The following is a 25,261-nucleotide window of genomic DNA, read 5'->3' as shown; positions in this document are numbered from 1 at the left end:
GGTGGCTGGAGTACAGAGAGCAAACAAAGGGTGTTTGGGGTGAGATAAGAGAGGGGCAGATGAGGCAGAAGTTTATGGGCCACATTAAGGAGTTTGGTTTTTATTCTAAGAGCAGTGGGAAGCCACTGAAGGATTTAAGCAGGGGAATAAGTTGATTGGATTTGCATTTTGAGAGGAGCACTGTTCTATGAAGTCAGCAGAATTATGGATAGCACATCTGCCTCCGAGATTCACATCACCTTGTATGTATCTCTCCTGTAGGACCTTCTTTACTTCTTTTTTTTTTTTCTTGGTTCAAGTTTAATAGAAACAAAAGACAAAACGTGATGCCCTGCTACTGTACATACAGTTGGCCTGCCCCATAACAGCTCAGGCCCTTCTCTCCAGAAAAGAAAGGCTGGCCTCCCCAACCCCTGCAGAAAAGGCCTGTCCTGTCCCCATACCACATCTGCACAGTCTAAAGTCTTATGTTCTAAGCATGACAATAATACAAGAGAGATTTTGTTTTCATGGCCACCTACTGCAGCCCAGCCCTAAAACGACCCGGCGCTCACTTCTGCTTAGAGAAATATTCTTTGCTCTTCTGGACATCAGGCTTGATGGTATCACTGCCAGGCTTCCAGCCAGCTGGGCACACTTCCCCATGCTTGTCAGTAAACTGGAAGGCCTGAACCAGTCACAGAGTCTCATCCACAGAGCGGCCTACAGGAAGGTCATTTACCGTGATCTGCCTAAGGATACCTTTATCATCAATGATAAAGAGGCCCCTGAAGGAGATGCCTTCATCAGCCTTTAAGACTCCATAGTCCTGAGCAATGGTACGCTTGGGGTCTGATACCAAGGGAATGTTCATGGGTCCCAGTCCTCCTTGTTTCTTGGGTGTGTTGATCCATGCCAGGTGACAGAAATGAGAATCCACAGAAGCACCAATCACTTGACAGTTGAGTTTCTTAAATTCTTCTGCCCTGTCACTGAAAGCAATGATCTCCGTGGGGCACACAAAGGTGAAGTCAAGAGGGTAAAAGAAGAACACAATGTTTTTTCCTTTGTAGTCAGATAGGCTGAGATCTTTGAACTGGCCATCTGGCATAACAGCCGTGGCTATGAAGTTGGGGGCAGGATGCCCAATTTTGGCATTTCCTGAAGACATCTTGCTATCAGCGGCTCTGAGAGCAAAAAGGCCGAAAACAAGGCAGGAAGAAGACGCCGGACCTTCTTTACTTCTTTTGAGCCACAGAATCTGATTCACATGCTTTCAGCGTTCTTGCATACTCAAAGTGATTGAAGGGAGTTTGAGGTAGGCACTTTTTACCAAGATATGGGCAGGATTTAGGGAACCCAGTAGGGATAGTGAAGGTCCCTGGGGCTACTAGCAAGAAACAGGAAGCAGTTACCACCCATACACGTAAAGGGCAAAAGAGAACCCAGGAAGTGCTGTAGCTGTGACTGTGACTGTGAGAGGCACTAGTAAGGGCTGTGGCCTTGGCCAGAGGGATGCAACCACTGATGGGGGAATATATATCCCTAGTCTCCTCGCTGTCTCTTTTGGATTTCCTGGTAGTGCTTCCTATTGGCCAAGGCAATTAAAAGCCCATGGGCAAGTGAGCCTATTCAACAGAGCCTGTAGAGGTCAGCTTCCTGGGACACAGAGCTGGGAAAAGAAGATGTAGTAGGGTGACAAATAGGGAATATCCAGCATATATAACTTTTATAATTAATTTTATGGGATACCCTAAAGTCCAGCCATGGATTCAGGCTAAGAGCCTTTGCTGTAACATGTTACATCCCATACTGTATTCTACTTATTTACTCTATTTTTTTTTAAAGATTTTATTTATTTATTTATTTGACACAGAGACACATAGCAAGAGAGAGGGAACACAAGCAGGGGGAGTGGGAGAGGAAGAAGCAGGCTTCCCACGGAGCAGGGAGCCTGATGTGGGGCTTGATCCCAGGACCCAGGACCCATGACCTGAGCCGAAGGCAGACACTTAACGACTGAGCCACCCAGGCACCCCTACTTGTTTACTTTAAACGTCTGTCTTGCTTATTACACTGGGAGCTCCTGAAGGGCAGGAGCCTCATTTATCTCTGTGTCCCTGTGCCTAGCCTTTGCCTGGGGTCCAATCCATATTTGCTGAGCAAGTGGGCAGGCAGGTGGCAGAGTGGACCAAGTACGGTGGGGGCAGCTCAGTGTGGAGTTGTACCTTAGTGATGTTCTTTCCCTGAAACCTTTTGATGGTGAGGTGTGATCTTGGTAAGGGGTGGGGGATGGGCAGGCAGACACCTTCCCCCAACACAAGGACTTCCTTGCAGAGGGAACAAAGGGACAGCCCTCTGGTGGAGGTTCTACACTGCAGACCCAGTGTTGGTAGCTCCAGGTCAGATTCCTAAGGCAGGATAGTCTCACCCAGCTCCAACTCCATTAGCTGCTCAAATGAGTGTATTAGGTCAACCAGGGAGATTTGTGGCTACAGCTGCTGTTCTGGCCAACTTCAGCAAACTTCCTGGCCATACCACCTACCAGGAAATAAATAAAACTTAATAAACCATCTCTGGAAAATAGGCAGAAACATGGAGGAAGGAGAGGATTATAAGAGAAATATTTTTTTAAAATCCTATATGTCAAATGGATCAAAATAGCCCCCAAACCCATCTTTCCTTCTTTTGGTTTGGAGTAAAATTTTAGGTTATAAGACTTAACTATCCTGTTGTGTCAGAGAAAAGTTTTGTCCTCTGAGAAGTAATGACTTTGTTGTCAAAACTGGTACTCTATACATATAGAAATATTCCTAGATATATGTATATGTAGATATGGTACAGACACATGTGTCTTTTTATTTCGACAATTGAGATAGCCTAGAAGCAGACACCCCCCGGTGTCAGTGAGCACATCTAGCACTGAGATCTTGGTTTCTAATACCATTCTTCAATAAAAGACTCCTGAGCTCCTTGGAGAAATGGCTGATTCTAGGGCTGGGGTAAGGAATATACAAGATGATCCTAGAGCATCTTGTAGTGTCAGAAGGAACTACTAAAAACAAAATAACAAACCACAGTGATGGGACATAGGCAGCAACTGAAAAGAACCCCCATGGCCAATACTAGAACAATTTGAGCAATAAAGTTAATAACGTAGTTTTGGATTACAGCCCAAATTATAAAATACATATCCATGAATCCATTCTCTTATAAATAAATGATGGAATAAATAAATAAATAAATAAATGGGGCAGAAGAAACTAATCTCCCATGCAGAAGCATTCTAAATTATTTATGTAGTTACTTTGCCCTCAAGGAGGTAGAGCATAATTTCCCAACCCTTAGATGTGGTCTGTACACAGTGACTTCCTTTCAAAGAATACAGTATGGGGAGGGAGAAACAAAAAGTGACTTTATGGTGAAGTTACTTTACGTACATGACCTCAGCTAGGTGACATAGGTCAACATCAGCAGTGTTGTCATGCAGATATGATGTACTTTGATATGATATGATGAACATGACACTTTATTTCCATGATCTTACTCCCACAACCCATAGCTCTGGGCTAATTATGAGAAAAGCATCAGATAAATCCCAACCAAGGGACATGCTACAAAATATCTGACCAATACTCCTCAAGATAGTCAAGGTCATCAAAAACCAGGAAAAGCTGAGAAACTGTCACAGCCAAGAGGAATCTAAGAAGTCATGACAACTACATGTAATATGGTGTCCTGGATGGGACCCTGGGGGGAAAAGTACATTAGGTGAAATAATTTTTAACTAATTCTAAGTTTTAACTAATTTAACTAAGTCTAACTAATGTATGGACTTTAATAATAACAATAATTTATTTTAATAATAAAGATAGCAATCAATATTATTTTACTAATTATAAGAAATATACCATACTAATGAAAGCTCTTAAGATAGGGGAAACTGGGTGGTCTTATATGGGAACTCTGTGTACTATTTTGTACTTTTTTCTGTAATTCTAAAACTATTTGAAGAAGTAAAATTTATTTCTAAAACACTGGTACTCTATGTCTAAACAATTGAATCTGTTACATTTAAGACATAGTGATCATCAAAACTACATCTACAATTAAACTATTGTTCTTGTAGCAGGCACCCTGTCTGTCTGAGGCTCTTCAAGTGCTTTTCTGCAATACCTTGCTACTCCACCACCCTCTTGGTGCTGCTGTTTTGATTTTTCTCCCTTGTTCACTTTCACCACCCAGTCTAGAAAATGAAACAATTGAAGTAACAAATTGCAACATTCAATTCTTTAAATATTCACTGGGAACCCAGTTTGTGCTTTGTTCCGGGACTACAATAATGAAAGTCACAGTCCCTGTAATGAAGGGGGTGGCAGTTAAGTGGAAGACAAACATGTCCCCAGTAAGTGCCTATTGGTCCAAGAGCATGGAATGGAAGAGACAGTGGGGCACGTAGGGGAGGTAAAGGTCAGCTCAGCCTGGGAGGTCAGGGTGTTCATAGGAGAAGATGCCTGAATTTGGTTTGGAAGATTGGGTAGGAGTTTTCAAGGGAGACAAAGCAGAGGGAGGGAACCTCAGCAGAAGGAAGAGGCGGTGCAAAGGTAGAGAGACTGGAAACAAGAACATTCCTGTAACTGCCATAGCTGGAGGCTAGAGGTAGTGGTGGGGACTAGTGGAAGTTAGACTGGACCGAAATCAGGGTAGTTAATGAAGGGTCCAGTGTTTCATGAGGAGTCTGGACTGTATTCCAGCAGGGCATTTAAACAAGGAAGTTATCCAGGAAAGCTAATTCTGATTGTGGTATGGAGAATGGATTTGCAAGTAAAAAGAGGAAAGAGGAAAGGAGGGGATGCAGTTGTTAATCTTGCCCCAATTTCCCCCTCTTCTGAGCTGAGGGATTTAGGGTTTCTTCTGACCACCTCACCATTTCCAGGGTTCACCCTGGGATCTTAAGGGAGAGATGCAAAAGGGCAAAGGTGATTCAAGTCCTGTCCCGTCCAAGTGGTGAGCCAGGGGCTCCGGCATGTGGCACTGACCTCACATCAGGGCTGTATACCATACACCACTGATCTGACAGTCACTGCGGTCAGATTTCTTGATATTTGTGTAGCAGTTAACACCTGTGACTCAGTTTCCTAGCTTATCACTGGGCTGGCCACCAAGTCTCATCACCGTCACCCCAGAAACACAAACTGACATTGCCTAATCCTGACATAAGGGGATTTGGTTTCTTTTGGGATCTGGACTCAGCTGTTTTGTCAGAACCTCTAGCTGGCTGTACAACTGAGCTTCCTGAGGCCAGAAGCACATTCTCTGAAGAGATATTTTATTTTTATTTTTTTATTTTTTTAAAGATTTTATTTATTTATTTGACAGAGAGAGAGACAGTGAGAGACGGAACACAAGCAGGGGGAGTGGGAGAGGGGAAAGCAGGCTTCCCGAGGAGCAGGGAGCCTGATGCGGGGCTTGATCCCAGGATTCTGGGATCCTGACCTGAGCTGAAGGCAGACACTTAAGGACTGAGCCACCCAGGCATCCCTGAAGAGATGTTTTAAATACAAACCCCACCTTAATCTAGATTAGGGATCTTCAAACTATAGCGTGTGCACCAAAACTGCTTGCCACCTACTTTTATAAAGTTTTATCAGAACACAGCCATACTCATTCATTTATGGAGTATATGTTATCTCTGACTGCTTTTATGCTACAACATCAGAGGTCAGTAGTTGTAACAGAGACCTGATGGTCAGCAAAGCCTGAAATACTTACTCTTTGGTCCTTTACAGAAAAATTTTGCTGACCCCTAGTCCAGACCAACACCGTGCAATAGAAATATAATGCCAGCTGTATATGTGACTTAAGATTTTCTAGCAGCCACATTTAAAAAAGTGAAGAGAAACACGTGAAATCAATTTTAATAATGTCTTATTTAACCTATATCCAAAATGCTTATAATCAATATCAAAAGTTATTAATGAAATATTTTACATTCTTTTTTCATTCTAAGTCCTCAAAATCTGTTGTGTGTTTTACACTAATGGCACAGCTCAGTTCAGACCAGCTGCATTTTCGGTGCTCAGTAACCTCATGTGGCTAGTGGTTGCTGTATCAGACTGCCCAGGTCTGTACTCAGACCTTACGAGGACTGAGACCAGCACTAGATGTTGGAGGAGAGGTCAGCCTTGACAGGACCCTCATGCTGTAGGCAAACGGTTGTTCCATAACTGACAGGGTAGTCCTCCCTCAGGGCTCTTGGCTCTTGCCCTCAGAAGATGGCCCAGCATAAAAAAAAGACACACTTACTTTTCTACTTGCGAAATGTGTCGACCTCCCCAAGTGTGTGCTGAGCCTGTACTTTCAGGATGAGGCATCCTCAGAGCATGCTGCATGGCTTGTGGTGGTTGAGCTCTTCTAATTTGGGGTCCTTTCCTTAGTGGCTAAAATCATCCAGGAGACAGATGTTAGATGTGAGATGTCTGACATCCGTCACAGTTGGCATGACAAAGAAAAGACTACCCACTTCCCTTGATCCACCAGAGGTCAGAGGCCAGAAGAAACGTATTTAGCTAAATTTAGGCCTTGGTGAAATTCGAAGACTTCCAGGCCTTATTTCTTATTCTCTTGGACCTCTGCCTTAGACCATATAGTCAGTTATGGGAATGTCTGGGAGTTTCATCTTTCCCTTGGTATTTTTTCAGCTTACTTCTTTACTACTCATGAATAGAGAAGGGGTCCCACAGAATAAAATTTAAATGTTTCTCCTAGGGTATTTGGGGTTCCCTTGATCCTGCCTCAGTATATAGCCAACTCTTTCCCCCAGAACATTTAAACTCTTTTCTGCTTCAGGGCCTTTATTCAGGGTTCACCTCTTATTTTGAAACCTTCCTGTTTTGTAAAGTGGCCTAATGTCCTTTATTCATAGTCTGTGGCATCTTCCTCTACTACTGATGGACGTGGCTTCGTGAACATTTATCCACTCAATATATATTTACTGAGCACTATAGGCAGTGTACTAGGCATGGAGATACAGTAGTGAAAAGGATATGATTGTTGTCCATCAAGTGAGAGATGCAGACTCGCAGAATCACAATTCTGGTGCAGGGCGAGTTGTGCCATGACTTGCATATGGATGGAAGGGTCACCCGAAGGAAGTGAAATTGGGGGAAGAGGGGAAGAAAGGAGAAACGGAAAGCTTCATGTCCTCAGGCTCAGTGCAGAGTAACCTAGTCATGATTTGCTTTTGTTTCTGCAGACCAGAGCCCAGGAAGTCCTGCAGAAGCTGGGAGATGTGCAGGAAATATTTCACAAGAGGCAAATGAGTCTGATGAAACTGGCAGCCAGACAGACTCGCCCAGTGCAACCTGTGGCCCCCCATCCTGAGTCCTCCCCAAAATGGGTGTCACCGAAAACCAGCCAGCCCTGCACCTTAGGTAGGTTATTTGGGGGGAGGACTCTTTGTGCCCTTATGTTTCATCAGTGCTTATAAGGGTTGAGATTGTGCCTGTTTAAGATGCATAATGGTTCTTTTGACAAATATTATTTAAAATAAACTATAGATATGGAATAGTACAGGCATTGAAGACTATAGAGTTAGATAAAACTGAATACCTGTGTACAAGGAGACACTCACAGTCTAGAGGAGGAATAACATAAATGTGCAAATAACATCAGCATGAAATAGACTCCATTAAGGACCTTTAAAATGCTCACAAGATTCTATTATCAGTCCAGTGGTAAAGTTGGTTCTTTGTAAAGATAAAAACAATAGATAAGTCCTTATACCAGTCCTGCATGGTCTTGATTATGAAAGCTTATTAGTAAGTCTTGAGATCAGGTAGTGTTAAGTCTTCCAACTTTGTTCTTTTTCAAGATTATTTTGGCTATTTTAGGTCCTTTCTATTTCCATATAAATTTTAGAATCATTTTTTAATTTCTGCTGAGATTATGCTTTAGGTTGCACTAAATTTATAAATCAGTTTGGGGAGAATTGTTATCATACCAATATCAAATCTTACAATTCATAAATGTTATAACTGTCTATTTATTTAGGTCTTCTCTAATTTCTCTTGGCAGTATAGAAGTTTTTTGGTGTTGGTTTTGGTTTGTTCTTTTTTAAAATTTTTATTTAAGTTCCAGTTAGTTAACATACAGTGTAATATCAGTTTCAGGTGTGCAATATAGTGATTCAGTACTTCCATACATCCCCCGGTGCTCATCAGAGCAAGTGCTCTCCTTAATCCCCATCACCTGTTTAACCCATCCCCTGCCCACCCCCTCTGGTAACCGTCAGTTTGGTCTCTACAGCTTGAGTTTGTTTCTTGGTTTCCCTCTCTCTCGTTTTTTCCCCTTTGCTCATTTGATTTGTTTCCTAAATTTCACATACGAGTGAAATCATATGGTATTTGGCAGTATAGTAGGTTAGAGTGTAGAGGTCTTAGCATTTCATGTTTTTTTAAAAACTATATTAAATGGAATTTACCATATTTAACTATCAATAGGAATATATTTCTGTATAAGATACAATCAGGTCAACTGTGAATAGAGACCTTCTGTTTCAATCTTTATGCTTTTTTCCCCTTGCCTTAAATGGCTGAAAACTCCAGTACAGTGTTGAATAGACATGGTGAGAGCAGACATCCCTTTCTTTTCCCAATGTTAAGGCAAAGAGTTCCTTTTTTACTTTAAAGTATGATGTTAACAGTAAGTTTTTCACAGAGGCCTTTTATCAGCTTGAGGAATTTCCCTTCTCTTCCTAGTTTGATGAGAGTTTTCATCATGAATGATTGTTGACTTTTTCAGATGCTCTTTTTGGTGCATCTATTGAAATGATTATATGGTTTTTCTCCTTTATTTGTTAATATGGTGGGTTACAATGATTTATTTTCAAGTGTTAAAACAATTGTACATTCCTGGGGTAAACAACTCTTGGATATGTATATATGTTATTTGTTACTCTGTCATTTGAAACTCTGTTATTAAGCACATACATGTTCATAATTGTTATGTCTTCCAGATATTCTGGCCCTCTTCTAATTAGGAAACATCTCTCCTTCCCTCCTTATCTTTAGTAATACTCCTTGTCCTGAAGTCTATTTTGTCTGATATTAATATAGCATTCCAGCTCTCTTATGTTTAGTGTTTGCATAATAGATTTTTTTTCCATTCTTCTATTTCTTTGTTTTTAAAGTGTATCTCTTGTAAGATATGCTTATATTTGGGTCTTGACTTTTTTTAAAAAAAAGATTTTATTTATTTGAGAGAGAGCATGCACAAAAGAATGCATGGGGGGTGGGGGGCAGAGGGAGAGGGAGAAGCAGGCTCCCTGCTGAGCAGGGAGCCCCAGGCAGGGCTCAGGGCTCAATCCCAGGATCCTGGGATCATGACCCAAGTGGAAAGCAGATGCTTAACTGGCTGAGCCACCCAAGCGCCCCAATTGGGTATTTACTTTTTAATACATTCTGTTAACCTCTGCCTTCTGATTGGAGTATTTAGTCCATTTATATACAATGTAATTATTGATATAGTTGGATTTAGAGCTATAATTTTGTTATTTGTTGTTTATTTTCTCATTTTTTCCTTCTGTTCCTCCTTTTCTGTCTTCTTCTGGGTTAGCAATTTTTTTTAGTGTTCTATTTAATTCTTATCATACCTCTTTGCATTGTTTTTCTCAGATATATGCTTGTGTATAGTCTTTTATATTTTATATATAGTCTTTTACAACTACTCTCTTAGTCATTTCCAGTGTTCTTTTTATTCCTTATTGTAGATCTGAATCATCAGTTTGTGTCATTCTCTTCAGGCTAAAGAACTTCCTATGCATTTCTTGTGCAGATCTGTTGACAAGAGATTCTTTTGGTTTTTATTTATCTGAAAATTATGGGGTCTTGGTAATTCTCCATTTCGTTTGGTTTACAGTTCCCTGTAGCCCATCACATATTGCACTTTTTAGAAGCAAGCCTTGATAAGAGTTTAGTGCATTTTTTTCTTGAATTTTCTGTGTGCGCACACACATACACACACACTCAACACACACAACCATGCACACTCAATACACTTATGCATACATCCTGCTCACACAAACAGATACTCACACACATAGAGACATCTTTTTGAATGGCTAGAAATAGGACTTGGTTCTCCTTAATCTCATTTAGGGCTCTTTCCCAAAACTAAATTATGTTCACTTCTGTGATTTTTCCTATGTCTTTGTTTTAAGGGATATATATTTGTTACAAGTAAATAAAGCAGGAATGATAGCTTGTTTCTCTCTCTCTTTTTATTCTTTTTTCACAAGATCTCATAATGGACAATGACCCTTCAGCATAAATAGATCTTTGTCATGTCTGAACAGGTATCATTGACTTTGGCCAGACATCTTGCTCATTGTGCAGAACAATTCTGCACTTTTGTTTTGGATAGTAACTGCTGAGTATGGATTCAGGCAAGTCACTAACAGGATTTTCAAACACATTTTATCTGATTCCTTAGTAACTGAGTCTGTTCCAAGATAAACCATTATATTTCATAGTGTAAGGAACGTGAGGGAGCTGGAATCTTGGCTCTGGCTCTTGTTAGCTGAGTGCCTTGGGTATACAACATTTAACCTCTCTGAAGTTTATAAGGAATGTGAAAAAATTCTTTTGTGGCTATAATAATAGCTAAAATGTACTGTTTACCATGATCTAAACACTTTGCATATATTATACTCATTAAGCCTCGTAACAACCCTCTACTGTAGGCTTTCTCATATATCCACACTTTACAGATGAAGAAGTTAAGGCACAGAGATTACTCTGATAGATATGTGTCTTGTACATGGAAGAGCAAGACTTGAATGCCAGCAGTGTGGCTCCTTGCCCCAGCCTTGAACTTCATTGCTGTACTTACAGTGGGAAGGGTGGTGCTTCTCAGTCATGGGTGTTGCCAGTTATAATGTATGCACTCCTAGCATCTAGTTATTATGCCTAGAATCACTCAGCTTACAGGGATCTGGCAGAGAATGAGGAGCCCAAAGGATTGTTCATTGTTATGAAGTAGCTGCAGTGGTCATATAATAGGGGCAGCAAACAGTGCACTTCACTACAGATTTCAACAATACCTGTGAAAAAGTCCATAGAAAGCCCAAGTGGATTCCAGTTGACTCACAGAACCTGAGGGTTGGGAGGAATCTCTGGAGGCCACTGTTCACCACAGATAAGAATCAGAGTGATATGTTGGGGGCATTAGGTGGATGGCATTTTGGCCATGGGACCTAGAAATGCTCAAATTCTTAGGTTGTTCACAGGTATCCTGTGACGTTTCCAAGGGAATTGCATATACAAGGGTGTTGACTGTGACAAGAACTCAAAGTACCATTTACTTATTAGCCTTTCAGCCATCATCCCCAATGCAGCCCTTTGGTAATGCTGGGTTAGAAAGCCTCAAGGCCTAACCAGGGCTTCTCCTCCTCAAGTCCCATTCTTGTTGCCAAATGACCTTGGAGGCCTGAAGAAAGGATATCTCCCAGGTGTCGCAAGACCTCTTTGGAAAGGAGGGGAGGGAGACAGAATGACAGAGAGACAGAGAGAGGAGAGCAAGAGCAAGACAGCCTAGTTCCATCCTGACTCAGCTAATTCATTCTTTACATAGTTGTCTCATCCACTAATGTGGTTCCATCAGTTCTGGAATCCAACTGTTAGAGTAGCAACAATTTCTGGCTGGGGCAGACATAGATATCCTCTTATATAATCATAGTATGATTATGTGAGTGTGGGGGTGTTGCGTGTGTGTGTGTGTGTGTGTGTGTGTGTGTGCATAGAGAGACAGGGAGAGAACACTTTCAAGAAGACTGTAAGGAAATGGTTGTGTTTAAGTGGTAAGATTTTAGTATTTTTTAAATTGTCTGTGATAAGCACAAATTAACTACCTGTGTAATAAAAAATATATTCAATAAATGTAGTAACTAGAATTGAATCTGGTCTTCTAATCCAAGAGCAACATCAATTGTGGTGTTATATAGTACAAAGATGAATGCTAAAGCAGCAGTGCATAAAAGAATCCATGAAGTGTGACTGTCAAGGAAGACTTCTTAAAGAAAGGGACATTTTCGCTGAGCCTTAAAAATGGAAATGATGGAAATCCTCTCATTTTTACCACATTATGTTTACTGATTTGTTGTAGTTTGATGTTCCATGCGGTATTGTGTGTGACTTTTGTCTCTTTGGATCAAATGTTAAATGCCTGGGGTCAAGGGCTGTTTCTTTTCTGCATCTCTCCTTCACCTCCAGTTTCATCTCCCACTCAGAAATCACCACAGCAGCTCAGTTAAGCTTTGTTATTCAGTTGGCCCAACCCAGGCAGGTGCTCGTCCAAGCCAGGCTACACGCTCTGGGTTATTTATAAGCTGAGTTGCCAAATTAATGGCATATTTTCTTTGTCTCTCTAGCTCCTCTTCAGAGGACATCTGAGGAAACTTATACAGGGACATTGGAAAAGGAAGATGACGAGACTAAATTTGAAGTCAAAGTAAGATCACCTTTCTCTTTTACAGTTAGAGATTTCTGATATGAGAGAATATTGTTGCCATAATTACCAATAAATGAAGTTCCCCTATCCCATACCTATCACAGCTCCACATGATGTGGCCATAAAGACATGTTGCACAGACTAGTGCTCTCAAGAGCTGAGTTTTGTAGGATTTGTTCCTTTTCTTTCTTCTTAATTGCAACTAAAAAAACTGTTTGGTCATGGATGTAATTGTTGGTAGATATTATGTTATTGAGGGAAGAGTCATTTTGTGCATCCCTATACTCTGACTTCATATTTAAAATTGGTAGAACAGTGTGTGGTTTATGTACAAAAACCATGGCTGAATTGCATAGAGCTACACATGCTCACGTGCATGTACCACTGGTGAACTCTGAATAAACTGTGTAGATTGTGTGAACATAGTTTTCTTGCTTTTAATACTATGGTTTATTTTAGTAAGGTATTAATATTAGAGGAAGTTGGGGGAAGGGTACATGAGACCTCCCTGTATGTTTCTTTGCAAATTTATGTGAATCCATAATTACTTCAAAATACAAGTTAAAAAAAAAAAAAGCATAAGCTTTGGAATCAGGCAGACCTGCATGGAAGCCACAGAAACCACTCTAAGCCTCCGTTTCTCATCTATAAAAACGGGCATAACAACAGCTATCATCTGAAACTAATTTTGAGCAGCAAAATTTGAAATTTGAAAAGTGCCAAGCACCGTATAATTGTAAAGTAATATTATATTTAAATACCCAAATAAAAAATACGTTGCCGCAAAAGCAATCCTAGAAGGGGTCCATTTCCCCCTGCCTCACTAAAAAGTGAGTATCTGGCTGATGGAATGGTTCTGAAAGCAGAGGCCGGTAGACCCTGGGTCACTTGCACTTGAGCAACAGTTTGGATCCACCATCTGTGCCTAATGGGTCTGAATAGAGGACCCCACCAGTATTCCACCGAACATGTTGGAGTGAGGCAGAAAGCGGGTCTCAGACTTTTCTTCCTCGAGGCGGAAACAATGTGGCAGCAAGTGGAGTTCCCAGCAGACTTCTTAGAGAAAGCTGCATTCTTCTGTTTGGTTATCCTTTCGTAGTTTAGGCAGACCAGGACATTGCTATCCCTGTTTCAGAATCCCCTGGGGTGGGAGAAATTGCTTTACCATGTCTTCCAGAGTTAAGTAACAGTCTGCAGTTTCACACAGTCATGATCAGCCATTTAAAAGAGTAAAGAGCAATTTTTTGAAATGGGCAAATGTAATGAAACTTCGCCAGACTTGACATCCATGAAGTCTGTGGAATTATTGGGTGACATAAAAAGGGCTTAACCATGATCACCTTCAAAACTGAGCATCACCCTACCCATCTCTGTACCCTGGGCTTCAGAGAATCTCATCTCTAAAGGTGAGAGCCGTGCCAAGTGCACCAAAGCCCAGATCCAGCCCCTGAACTTATGTGCTGTTGCTATTAACCCACAAATCAAAGTGATTTGCACTTACCTCACAGCTCTGTGATTTTCTTTGCCCATCTTTAGACAACATATTTATGGCCTGCACACTTTATAAAGAGGCCATAGGAGTTGTGTGTACATGCACGTTCTCATAGGAGAGAATCCAAATTCGAGTGAATTATTTCAATAAGTGTGAATAATAAACATGAGTGCTGCTGTTTTATTGTTGGGGAAAAAAAAGGAAATACAGTCAGTAAGCACAAAGCACATTTTCTCAGGGAAGACCTTGGGATATTTAAGATGAAAGCTTCTCATAAGCTACACTTATTATTTACTTCGATTTTATTTTTGGTAAATACAGACAATGCAGAAACTAGGGCAGGGGAAGAATCAGAGGCCTATAGGGTTGGCAGATGTTGAGTAGAATCCAAGAAGCTCTGACCACTAGACTCTTGGTTTCTTCTTTTTTTGGCCTTGCTGCTTATTTAATTCAGACTCCAGGCCCATCCTGCTAGGATGCTGGCTCCCTCGTATTTAGGCAGTCACCAACAGCATAGGTACTGGTAAGCCAGCATAAGCCCATGTTACAATTGTCCTGGGCTTTAGTTTTTGTTTTTCCTTATTGTGACTTCGTTTGTGTATTTAATGAAGGGCTTTTCCTGCAACAACATGTATGTTAACAGTCAAGGCAGTGGAGGAAGCATTTTGGCAAACCGAGGCTGGCCAGACTCTACTTCTAAACACCAAGGCTATGAGAAGTGTGAGCAGAATCCATGTAGTTGTGAATGACCATGAGTAGGAAGGAAGAGGGTTTTTGAACTAAATCCCCAAATCCTAGACTTAAAAATCAATTCAGGACCAATAAATGCCATTAGCGTTTGACAAGGTAGGTAGTATAACTAGGGAAATCGTCATTCCAAAATATGTAAGAAAACTAGTTAAAAAAAAAAAGGGTAGGTTAGAAAAAAAGGTTTAGATTCATGTCTATGTGATTCATGGTTTATTGGAAGGGGGCAGGGAGGTTGACTGACATCAAGAACAATCATTGCTGCTTGTGTTTTGTGGCCATTGTCCAGGACAGATGACCAGAATGCATAACATGTAACTCTAGTGACAATTCTGACATCCTTGACCTGAGGCCTAGACCACAAAGATGAAATGAAATCACAGCACAAATCATAATAACATTGTGATAAATGCCCCACCTTACCTTTACCTTCCTTGGGTAAATGCTCACAGACCAAAAAAAAAAAAAAAAAAAAAGGAAATAAACCAAAACCACTCATGATTGCTACTACATTCACTGATACTCACTACAACAAAATCATGCTATGAATTTATTGTCATCAGGGAACTCATTTCCAAAAAAGACGTCCTGTCTTCTCAGGTGGAGTAATCCTTGCTTTACTGGTTGGAAGGAGCGTAAGCTGGCTGAGCTCTCGGGCCGTCTGGCCAGCCGTGCGGCCATGCGCTAGACTCACTGACGTGGTCTGGGAAAGCCCAGCCGTGAAGGAGATTCGCTGTGGTTGCTGGCAGTGGTGATGTGGCTGGTTCGGGTCCTTTACATCACCAGCTGGAAGCTGAAAGCATGACTCACAGGAGCTGCTTTCTCAGGCTGCTCGCATCACAGCCTCTTCAGAACTGGAAAGAGGCCAGAGGCTGATGAAAATTCTTTTTTCATGAATGTGAACCCTCATGATACAGGCCGAGCTACTGGCTGTGAGCACCAACAAAGTATTCTTGGGCACCTGTTAATGTGGCTTTAGCATAGCAGAGGACTTTTTAGGCTTGCAAGCAAACAGCCTTCTTCATAAAAATTAAAGGAAAAAAAAAAAGCCAAGACAGTAAGTTACAGAATGGGGAGGTGAGGGAAAGGTTGCTAACACTGATGAGACCCAGACATTGTGCTGTGTGCTCTATGTACCCGATTTCATCAATACCTTGGGGAAGAAGATGAGGAAGCTGATGTTTCCCTTGTTTTATCCATGATGCAGTTGAGACTCTGAGAAGTTAAGTAAGTTTCCCTAAGGGTCACACAACTAGTAAATGGTGGAATGGGGATTTGAAACTTGTAGTTTATTTAATCTAACAGTTTACTTATCTATCTAACTTAATCTATTTACCTATAACCTATTAGTTACTTAATCTGCCTATCAGTTGACTTAATCTCTCATACTCTAAATTTCCTCTTCTGCAAAATGGGGATAAAGCAACCTCACAGGTGGTTGATTAAATGAGAACTATATGACTTCAATAACAATGATAATGTTAATGAATCAAAATAAAAATATTTAAAAAATGAGAATATATGGGGAGTACCTAGCATGATGCCTCATATATAGCAGGTTCTTAGTAATTTTAGTTTCCCATTTAATCCCATGTTTATAGATAGAATGTTCTGTGTAAAAGATGAAAAGTAGCTGAAGGATGGTCAGATTCAGGTCTTAAATCAAATAGCTTCTCCTAATCTTGAATGTGTACTGTTTTGCCAAATGATAGCTGATCAGGCCCAAACTCAGTTCCTTGTTTTCTCACGCCTTTGAATCCCCAAAGCTTTCATTTACCTCTGATTCTCAACAGGAGAAATATATAAACTATAAGCACATTTCAGTGTTCACCCTCTATGATGCTTGAAGTCTGGTCATTCAGAAAATCCACCAAATCTTTGAGGCAGCCACCATCTAAGCTTTCTGAAGAATTTCTAGAACCAAGATTATCAAGGTTTCCTATGTATTGCAGTCCTGAGAAGCTTATTAATAATGCAGATTCTCAATCTCTACCCTCAGATTGTGATTCAGGAGGGCCAGAATATGGTCCAAGAATCTGAATTTTTAACTTTTAAATTTAAAATTTTTGATTTGGTAACTAGAATGCAGGTGGTATAAGGACTGCATTTTTGGTCACACTGGCCCAGAAGTTATAGTCATAGTTCATAAAGACCTGGGATAAAGGAGAGCTCATTAAGGTGGATATAGAACTCTTAGGCTAATATAGAGTCCAGAACTTAGTGAAGTAAGGGTGTGATTATATTAATCTATCAGAATGTACTTTCACTGAAGGAGCTATATGAAAAAGGAGAGAATAACAGTTAAGACCACTGTTGACTTTGCTCTTTGACCAATAAAAAACTGAGATGACTAAAATATTTCATTGGTCCAACCTGGGTGTCTTACTCAGCTCCATTTAATATATATTAAAGCAATTGCTATGGGTCATATGGAAACGATTCTAACATGGGCCCTGAACTCAGGAAACTTACAAGTTTCATGAGCGAAACTATATATTTCAGATACTATAATGTAGAGAAGAATGACATACCTCCAGTAAAAGGAATATAACATGTTAGAAGGCAGAAGAGGGAACAGTTCCTAACAACGATATTGGGGATATTTTATAAAAGAGATGGCATTTGGACTTAACTTTGAAAAATAAATACAACTTTGAAAGGTGGATAAGACAGAGAAGGGCAGTCAAGATGGGGAAGGATGTAAAGTCTCAAAAGTCTGAAGGGGCATAGGCCATTCCAAGAATGGTTCGAGAAAGCCAGAGAGGTAGACCGGAACAGGTTGCTAAAGGCTTTGGTTAGAAGTTGTTGCCAGGAAGGGCACCTATGTATTAGAAAGATGACTCTGGTACGCCAATGAAGAGTAGACTAGAAGGCAGGCAGGTGGATCAGCTGCCAGCAGGTGTCACAGTCTAGGTGTGACTCCAGTGTTAAGAACATTCTAATGACAGAAAGAGGGAGATGGGCAGAACTTATACCAATTAATCCAGATGTCCTCCCCAGTGCCTAGAACACACTAGACTGTCTCAGAAAGTGTGATGAATGAGGAGTAGATCAAGGTGAGAAGAAAGGGGAGAGATTTAATAGAGAGGGAAAGAAGATATTGAAGATACCATAAGATTTCCATCGTGGATCTCTCACTGGATGAATTTGTTGGCCAATATAGAGCACTCAGGAGAAACAGTAGAAAGTGAGGACTTATGAAGGCTGAGTCCAACATTTATAGGGTTTTATAGATCTGTAATAGCAACCCACACCTTCTCTATGAGTTGTAGTCCCTCCCGCAAACACACGCACTAATGAGAGTCAGCCAATTGACCTTGAGGTTATATGGAAATTATTTGTGAAATAGGTTAGGGACCACAGATTGGTCTAAAAAAGTACTTTTCAAACTTGTGATTTTATTTACAAGTTAAGATTTATAGACATATAAAAATAAGGTTACATTAACATTTATGCATTGAGGTTAAAATCACATGAAATCAAACAGCTTGATAAAATTCCGGATATATAGGCAACTTCTTTTCAATGTCCTTGGCATACTTACTTCCTTCACATTTCTTGGTTTGGGAATGGGAGAAAGGCATCTTGCAACATGTTTCTCAATTTCTGATATTTTAAACAGAGCTACAGACTTGTAAATCATTGTTAAAACAATATTGTAGTTTTTTAAGAAGATACTTTTCCCATAAACAAAATATTATAAACATTATTTAGAGTATTAGTCCAGTTTTTAAAAACCAATTTAACCAGTGAGATCATTGAACTAGTTACTAACAATAATGGCTGGGAAATTCAAGATCTTAGATAAAAGAGACCCTGGAAAATTTTTGAAATAGGAAAAGTTTGCATTTGGGACCCATTCCCCTTTCTCTCTTCATTTCCCATTCCCACAAAGCCTCAGGACTACCCATGCCTGTCTTCTCAAGCCTGTGCTTCTCCTCCAAATGGCTTTAGTCTATAACATGTGCGAAAACCTTCCTCTCCTCTCCCCTCCCTCTTGGAAGCCCACACGCAATGTAGCTGATCTGGTCTAGAGGTAGGAGACTATCTGAATGTGAGCTAGTTCATAGCAATGCATGGATGATGAGTGACTGACAGATCCTTAACCCTTCTGGAAATACTTGCCATTAAAGAAAAAAAAAAAAGACTGCCTTGACTTCTTCAGGCAGTGGCAATGAAGAGTAAGAAAAGATGTGCTGGGAAGAGCTGGTGAGATGGAGCAAACAGGACAGACTAGCCAGCTAGCAATCCAGGGTAGATTCTCTAAGTGGTTCCTGTTTTTCAGAAGTTCTTCCTCTTCTCCACATCAGAAACTCCTGAATCTCAAAAAAAGAAAAAAAAGAAGAAAAAGAAAAGGGTTTCCCCCCTTTCTCCAGCAGTTCCAGCAATGGAGAGGAAAAGGCAGAGCATCCTTTTCCGAGGCTGATGCTTTTTGCTTTTCACTCTGGGACTGGGTCTCTAAGACCACCCTGGACTGGACTGAGGCTGGAGGTGGAATGGCCTTTGGAGAGTTTTCGTTTTCTGTTTTTTCCCCACTGTCCTCCCTACACCCCACCACTGTGTAATTTTTCAATAATTCTGACTTGTCCTACCTCTTCATTTATTTTCTCTGGTTTTCACAATTAATTTACAGTTTTGTAAAATGCTTAACCATGAAGACTTCTTGCAATGATCACTCTTTATATGTAAATGAAGAAGGTGGTTCAGCCCTTTATCTACCTTACTTTTTCTCACAATGAGGTCTAGTAGCTTCCCTTTTAAAGAAATGTGATAATATAATAAATAATACTTTTACCTTGAATTACCAGATACCATCGCTTTAAAAGAATTGGAACTGAAATTGCTTTCCAAGCATCCCTAAAATCATAAAGTGAAATAATTTAACTGCAGGGAAAAGCTAATTTGATTCAATTCAAATGTGGTTATCTCTCCTTTGGGGAAGAAAAAAAATTAATAGTCAATTGAAAATCAGTTATTGATACTTTATTTTTTTAAGGTTTATTCATTTATTTATTTTAGTGGGGGGGGGAGGGGCAGAAGGAGCAAATCTCAAGCAGACTCCCTGCTGAATGCAGAGCCCAACCAGGGCTCGATCCCACGAACCATGAGATCATGACCTGAGCCCAAGCCAAGAGTTGGACACTAGACCGACTGAGCCACCCAGGTGCCCCTAGCTATTGATACTTTAAAAAATTGGTACTTTTAAAAAAAGTTGGTTGATACTTTTAAAAAGATATTCTCCCGAGAGAGATAGAGAGAGAGAGAGAGAGTGCACGCACACACACAGGAGCAGAGGCAGGGGCAGAGGGAGAGGGAGAGAGAATCTCAAGCCGACTCCTCACTGAGCCTGGAGCCCAACTTGGGGCTTGAACTCATGACACTGAGATCATGACCTGAGCTGAAACCAAGAGTTAGTTGCTCAACTGACTAAGCCACCCTGGTGCCCCTGAAATAAAATTTTTAAACATGGCTCAGTCGTTAAGCATCTGCCTTCGGCTCAGGTCATGATCCCAGGGTCCTGGGATTGAGCCCTGCATCGGGCTCCCTGCTCTGCAGGAAGCCTGCTTCTCCCTCTCCCACTCCCCCTGCTTGTGTTCCCTCTCTCGCTGTCTCTGTCTGTCAAATAAATAAATAAAATCTTAAAAAAGAATTTTTTTTTTTTTAGATTTTATTTATTTATTTGAGAGAGAGAGAGAACGAGAGATAGAAAGCACGAGAGGGAAGAGGGTCAGAGGGAGAAGCAGACTCCCTGCCGAGCAGGAAGCCCGATGTGGGACTCGATCCCGGGACTCCAGGATCATGACCTGAGCCAAAGGCAGTCGCTTAACCAACTGAGCCACCCAGGCGCCCAAAAAAGAATTTTTTTTTAAACAGAATTCCTTCAAGCTAGGCACTTAGCCTGTTTTCTCAATTTTGAAACACAACTTTCTTCAAAATATGAGGGAAACAAAACAATTAGATTACATGTTTGTTGAGAAGACCTAGGAAGTCATCATTCAAGGTGCTCCTAGAGAACCTGTATGTGGGTTGGTGTCACTTTGACACTGGGGAGAGGCTGGGGTAGAAGTGGGGGTATGGGGATAGATGCTGGGCCTAGAGTAGTGGGCAGCTGCCTGCCTTCATGGCCACCCTTTTTCTTCAGAATAAAATGAACATAAATGGGGAGGGGCTCTTCCACCTGATCGGCCCTCCACTAGGGTGGTTTATGGGTCAGTTCCCTTTTAAATCACCAGCTGGCTGAGAAAATCCACTCTTTAAGATACCCTAGGGACAACTCTAAGTCAGGGTTGACTGAAGGAAACAGGATATGATTCCACAGGAACTTGTGGCTCTGCTTTAAAAAAAAGCATCATTTTAGGGGCACCTGGGTGGCTCAGTTGGTTAAGTATCTGACTCTTGGTTTCGGCTCAGGTCATGATCTCAAGGTCGTGGGATCAAACCCGACGTCAGGCTCCGTGCTCAGGGCAGAGTCTCCTTGTCCCTCTCCTGCCCCCTCTACCCCTCCCCCAACACATTCACGCTCTTTCTCTCTCTCGCTCTAAAATAGATAAATAAAATCTTTAAAAAAATTAAAAAGCATCATTTTATAATTCAGTGAGGCTCCTAAGGAATCTCTAAAAAAAATATAGCAGCAATTGGTTGGTTGGTCTGTGGTCAATTTTCTTGGTTCATTATTTAAAATAAAAGGAATAGAAGACCCAATATTTGAAAAAAGCAAGCATTTATTTAAATATGTGGTTTTCCTTCTAGAGCTTTGAGGAAGTTTAATTTAAATTTTTTTCCCAAAGTAATCTGGCTACAATTTAGCTTTCATCTCAAAATCAGAAGCAATAACACCTATGTTGGTACTTGATATTACAAGCAGAGGGATGTTTCATCACCAATTCACACATCTCCCTCATTTTATGCAGAAGAAAATGGACACCCAGGGAGCGACTTGGCCAACATCTCCCAGCTAGTGAGAAATACGGGGTCTCTATTACACATGAGCAGGTAGAAACTGCCCAGCAATTACTGCAGGTCAGTGTGCCTGGGTGCTGTACATACATTACTTATATTAATCCCCACAAAGTAGATATTAAAGAGCCAACCACAGATACTATTTATCAAGTCTTTGTACTAAGTACTTTAATTCCTTTTCTCAAATCACCACAACAACCCTCTAATATAGATACAACCAGTCCTCTTTTACAGAGAGAGACATCAGGTGCAAAGAAGTCTTGCCCAAGGCCACTTTTAAATAAGAAGTAAGCCAGGGATTCTCACCAAGTTGTACCTCTCACATGAAGCATCTGTGTTCTTTTCACTCTCTAAGAGGTTTTCAAAGTGCAGGTCACAGTGGTGACAGTGACCTCAATTTGGTGGGTTCACAAACATTGAAAAATAAAAAGAACAGGATGCAACAAGGATAGACTAATTTAAAAATAGAGTATATCACATCAGCTATACATATATCTGGGGTGTGTGTGCGTGTGCGTGTGCATGCGTGCGTGTGTGTGTGTGTTTACAACACAACCAAGCAATTAACTAAATGCTGGCACCGTCCACCTAGGGATAGCATCATGTCCCACAGGTTAAGAGCTCAGTCCTATAAGATTGCTCTCCGACCCCCTTCAGACGACATTTGAAAAGTCCAGGTTGTCACTGGTGCTTTTGACCAACCTGCTATACATTAGTTTCCCATGATACCCTCCTTGGGTTTGATTAATTTGCTAGAGTGGCTCACAGAACTCAGAGAAACAATTTACTTACTAAATTACCAGTTTATCTTAAAAGGATGTAATTCAGGAACAGCCAGATGGAAGAGATGCAAAGGCAAGGTATAGGGACATGGAGCTTCCATTCTGTCTGAGCAAGCCACCCAGCCCCCATCTCCATGTGTTCACCAACCCAGATGCTCCTTTTTGGGTGTTTTTGGAGGCTTCATTACATAGGCATGACAGGTTAAACCATTGGCCATTAGTAATTGAATTCAATCTCCAGCCCCCCTCCCCTCCCTGGAAGTGGTGGTGGTCAAGAGAACTGAAAGTTCCAGCCCTCTAATTACGTGCTTGGTTCCCCTGGCAATCAGCCCCCATTCTAGGGTGCTTTCCAAAAGTTACTTTATAACATAAACTCTGGTGGGGTTGAAAGGAGTTTGTTATGAATAACAAAAGAAAACTTCATGGCTCTTATCACTTAGGAAATTACAAGTTTTAGGAGATCTGTACCAGAAATAGGACAAGATCAATATATATTTATTATAAATCACAATGTGTGTGTATGTATGTTTTGATGTTTTTCTTGTGGGGCATGGTCAGACTTTGAAAGCTACTGCACTAGCACACAACTAATCTTTCTAAACCTTAGCAAAACATTGGTATACAGTATAGTTAACTACCTCCCTGCAGATTAGTAAAGCAGTACCCAGATCTGCTGTGGATCCTTCCCATCACATTCTCAATGGCAGCAGTGTTGTATTCCATCAAACTTGATGGACAGAGGATTCTTTCTCTACCCTGACACCAACTGTCTGACATGTGGTCCTAGGAATGTGGGTTGACACAACCAAGTCCATGCCCAGGCATTTCAGCAAGCCCATGTCTCATGCGTGACAAAGTCTATAAATTAGGGCATCATCATTCAGTGTAAAAGACGACAGTCCATACCTATACACCTTGAGTCATTGTTATTTTTCTGCCCTTAGATTGTCGTGAAATAAAAGACTCTACAATACACCACACTTACTATAGACCAACAGAATAGTTGGAAAGAACACAATTCATTTTATAAGCAGTAGCAAGTTTTACAGTGAGAGGAAGTTTGGTTAGAAATAGTGGTTATAGTGGTTACTCCGGGCTCCTGGGTGGCTCAGTCATTAAGCGTCTGCCTTCGCCTCAGGTCATGATCCCAGGGTTCTGGGATCGAGCCCTGCATTGGGCTCCCTGCTCAACGGGAAGCCTGCTTCTCCCCCTCCCACTCCCCCTGCTTGTGTTCCCTCTCTCGCTGTGTCTCTCTCTGTCAAATAAATAGAGAAAGAATCTTAAAAAAAAAAAAAAGGAAAGAAAGAAATAGTGGTTACTCCTTACAAAGGTCCCTTATTATGTGTTAGAGATCCAAAGACAAATAAGGCTAGAGCTCAAAGTCCAGCAGGTGTTTCAGGCATAGTAAAGTCATGGGAGGAACTAGAAAGGGATGTGATGTACATTAACTGCCGTAGTAATTAGTTCAACATTATAGAGAAAATGTGAAGAAAGAGCCTTGGTAGTGTGGTGAAAATAACTAGATTGGTTTGAATCCAGGGACTGATATTTACTTCTGTATATTGACTGAAATGAGAAATATCTACTAGTATCTGGTCAGCTATATGTAATAGTGGGCACTAACAATTTAGATTCCTAGTGAAATGATATCCTATTTTGAAAGAAACAAATATGAACTTGGAATTTAAGATTGCCCATGTATTTTAGAGCTGAATGCAAAATTGGTATCCCAAATAGGCCTTTATTTGTTAGCCTGCTTTCTGGATATTCTAGATTTGGGATGACATCAATGAGAAAGATCAAAGATCCACGATTTTCTTTCACTCGAACATTTTTGAATTGCTATTTCTGTGGTTGGCATTGTGAATAAGAAAAACTACCTTACCTTGAGTGCTTTCTGTTAATCTAGTGAGAGGCCTCTCTTCTTGCAATGTCAACAACCAGCTGAGAGCCTATCACTCTCAGCTGTTTTACAAGACTTCTGACTTCTCATCTGTTGTCTGGGGAAAGCTCATGCTTCACCTACTAGCTCTAATTTACAGAGAATCTTTATGTCTACTCATTACATTTCCTTAAACAATACTTTTGCAAGAGGGCCCTTTCAAAATCTATACTCCCTTTTGTGACAGTATAAACTCATTTAAACAGAACCTGGCAGGCAGGAAGAATTCAAATGCTGGCTAATTATCTGCCTGATCATTATTAGTCAATACCTTTAAGATTCTCTGGTTGCTATCAGTGTTATATAAATTCACTTCCTTGTTAAAACTGTATTTTCTTTTATTTTTTTAAAAGATTTTATTTATTTATTTGAGACCGAGAAAGAGAGAGAGAGCAAGCACAAGTGGGTGGAGGGGCAGATGGAGAGGGAGAAGCAGACTCCCAGCTGAGCAGGGAGCCGGACGCAGGGCTCGATCCCAGGACCCTCAGATCATGACCTGAGCTGAAGGCAGACGCTTAACCGACTGAGCCACCCAGACGCCCTGAAACTGTATTTTCTGGGAAGTAAAATGAATAGTTTTGCTCCTTTTTGGGAATTAAATGCCTAATATTCTGAAAAAGAGCCCCAGCCCTATGTGGTAGATAGTGCCATGGGGTCCACGTGCTAGGGGAGGAAATTGAAGCAGAGCGGTTCAGTGAACTTGCCCAAGGTCTCAGAGCTGGCAGGTAGTGAGCAGGGCTTCCGACCACCAGCTGGCTTCAAGCCTGTACCAGTGGCCAATCCGTACAGCCTAAGGAACCAGCTGCTCCAGGATGCGGTGCGCTAGAATGGACCTGTGATCACCAGCCTGTG

At 41.0% G+C, this 25,261-nt stretch overlaps 2 protein-coding genes across 2 annotated transcripts in view; one reads left to right on the top strand and one right to left on the bottom strand.

Annotated features, from left to right (window-relative positions):
• Window positions 1-25,261, top strand: part of MCF2L2 (MCF.2 cell line derived transforming sequence-like 2) — a 257,309-nt gene that overhangs the window by 120,701 nt on the left and 111,347 nt on the right. The window contains 2 exon segments of the mRNA XM_027583512.2: window positions 7,235-7,412; window positions 12,407-12,486. Coding sequence (XP_027439313.2) covers window positions 7,235-7,412; window positions 12,407-12,486 — 258 coding nt within the window.
• LOC113916715 (peroxiredoxin-1-like) lies at window positions 294-1,205 on the bottom strand. Its single transcript, XM_035727247.1, has one exon. It carries the CDS (start codon window positions 1,148-1,150, stop codon window positions 677-679), a length of 474 nt encoding a protein of 157 aa, XP_035583140.1. The 5' UTR covers window positions 1,151-1,205; the 3' UTR covers window positions 294-676.

Source organism: Zalophus californianus, chromosome 1 (assembly GCF_009762305.2).
Source record: "Zalophus californianus isolate mZalCal1 chromosome 1, mZalCal1.pri.v2, whole genome shotgun sequence".
In the NCBI taxonomy this organism is placed as follows: Eukaryota; Metazoa; Chordata; class Mammalia; order Carnivora; family Otariidae; genus Zalophus; species Zalophus californianus.
Note: the sequence above shows the minus strand (reverse complement) of the source record. Positions and strands in the feature narration are given on the sequence as shown.

What these genes read in the sequence shown, in the direction of transcription:
- LOC113916715 (XM_035727247.1), bottom strand. Translation starts at nt 1,150, where the DNA reads ATGTCTTCAGGAAATGCCAAAATTGGGCATCCTGCCCCCAACTTCATA.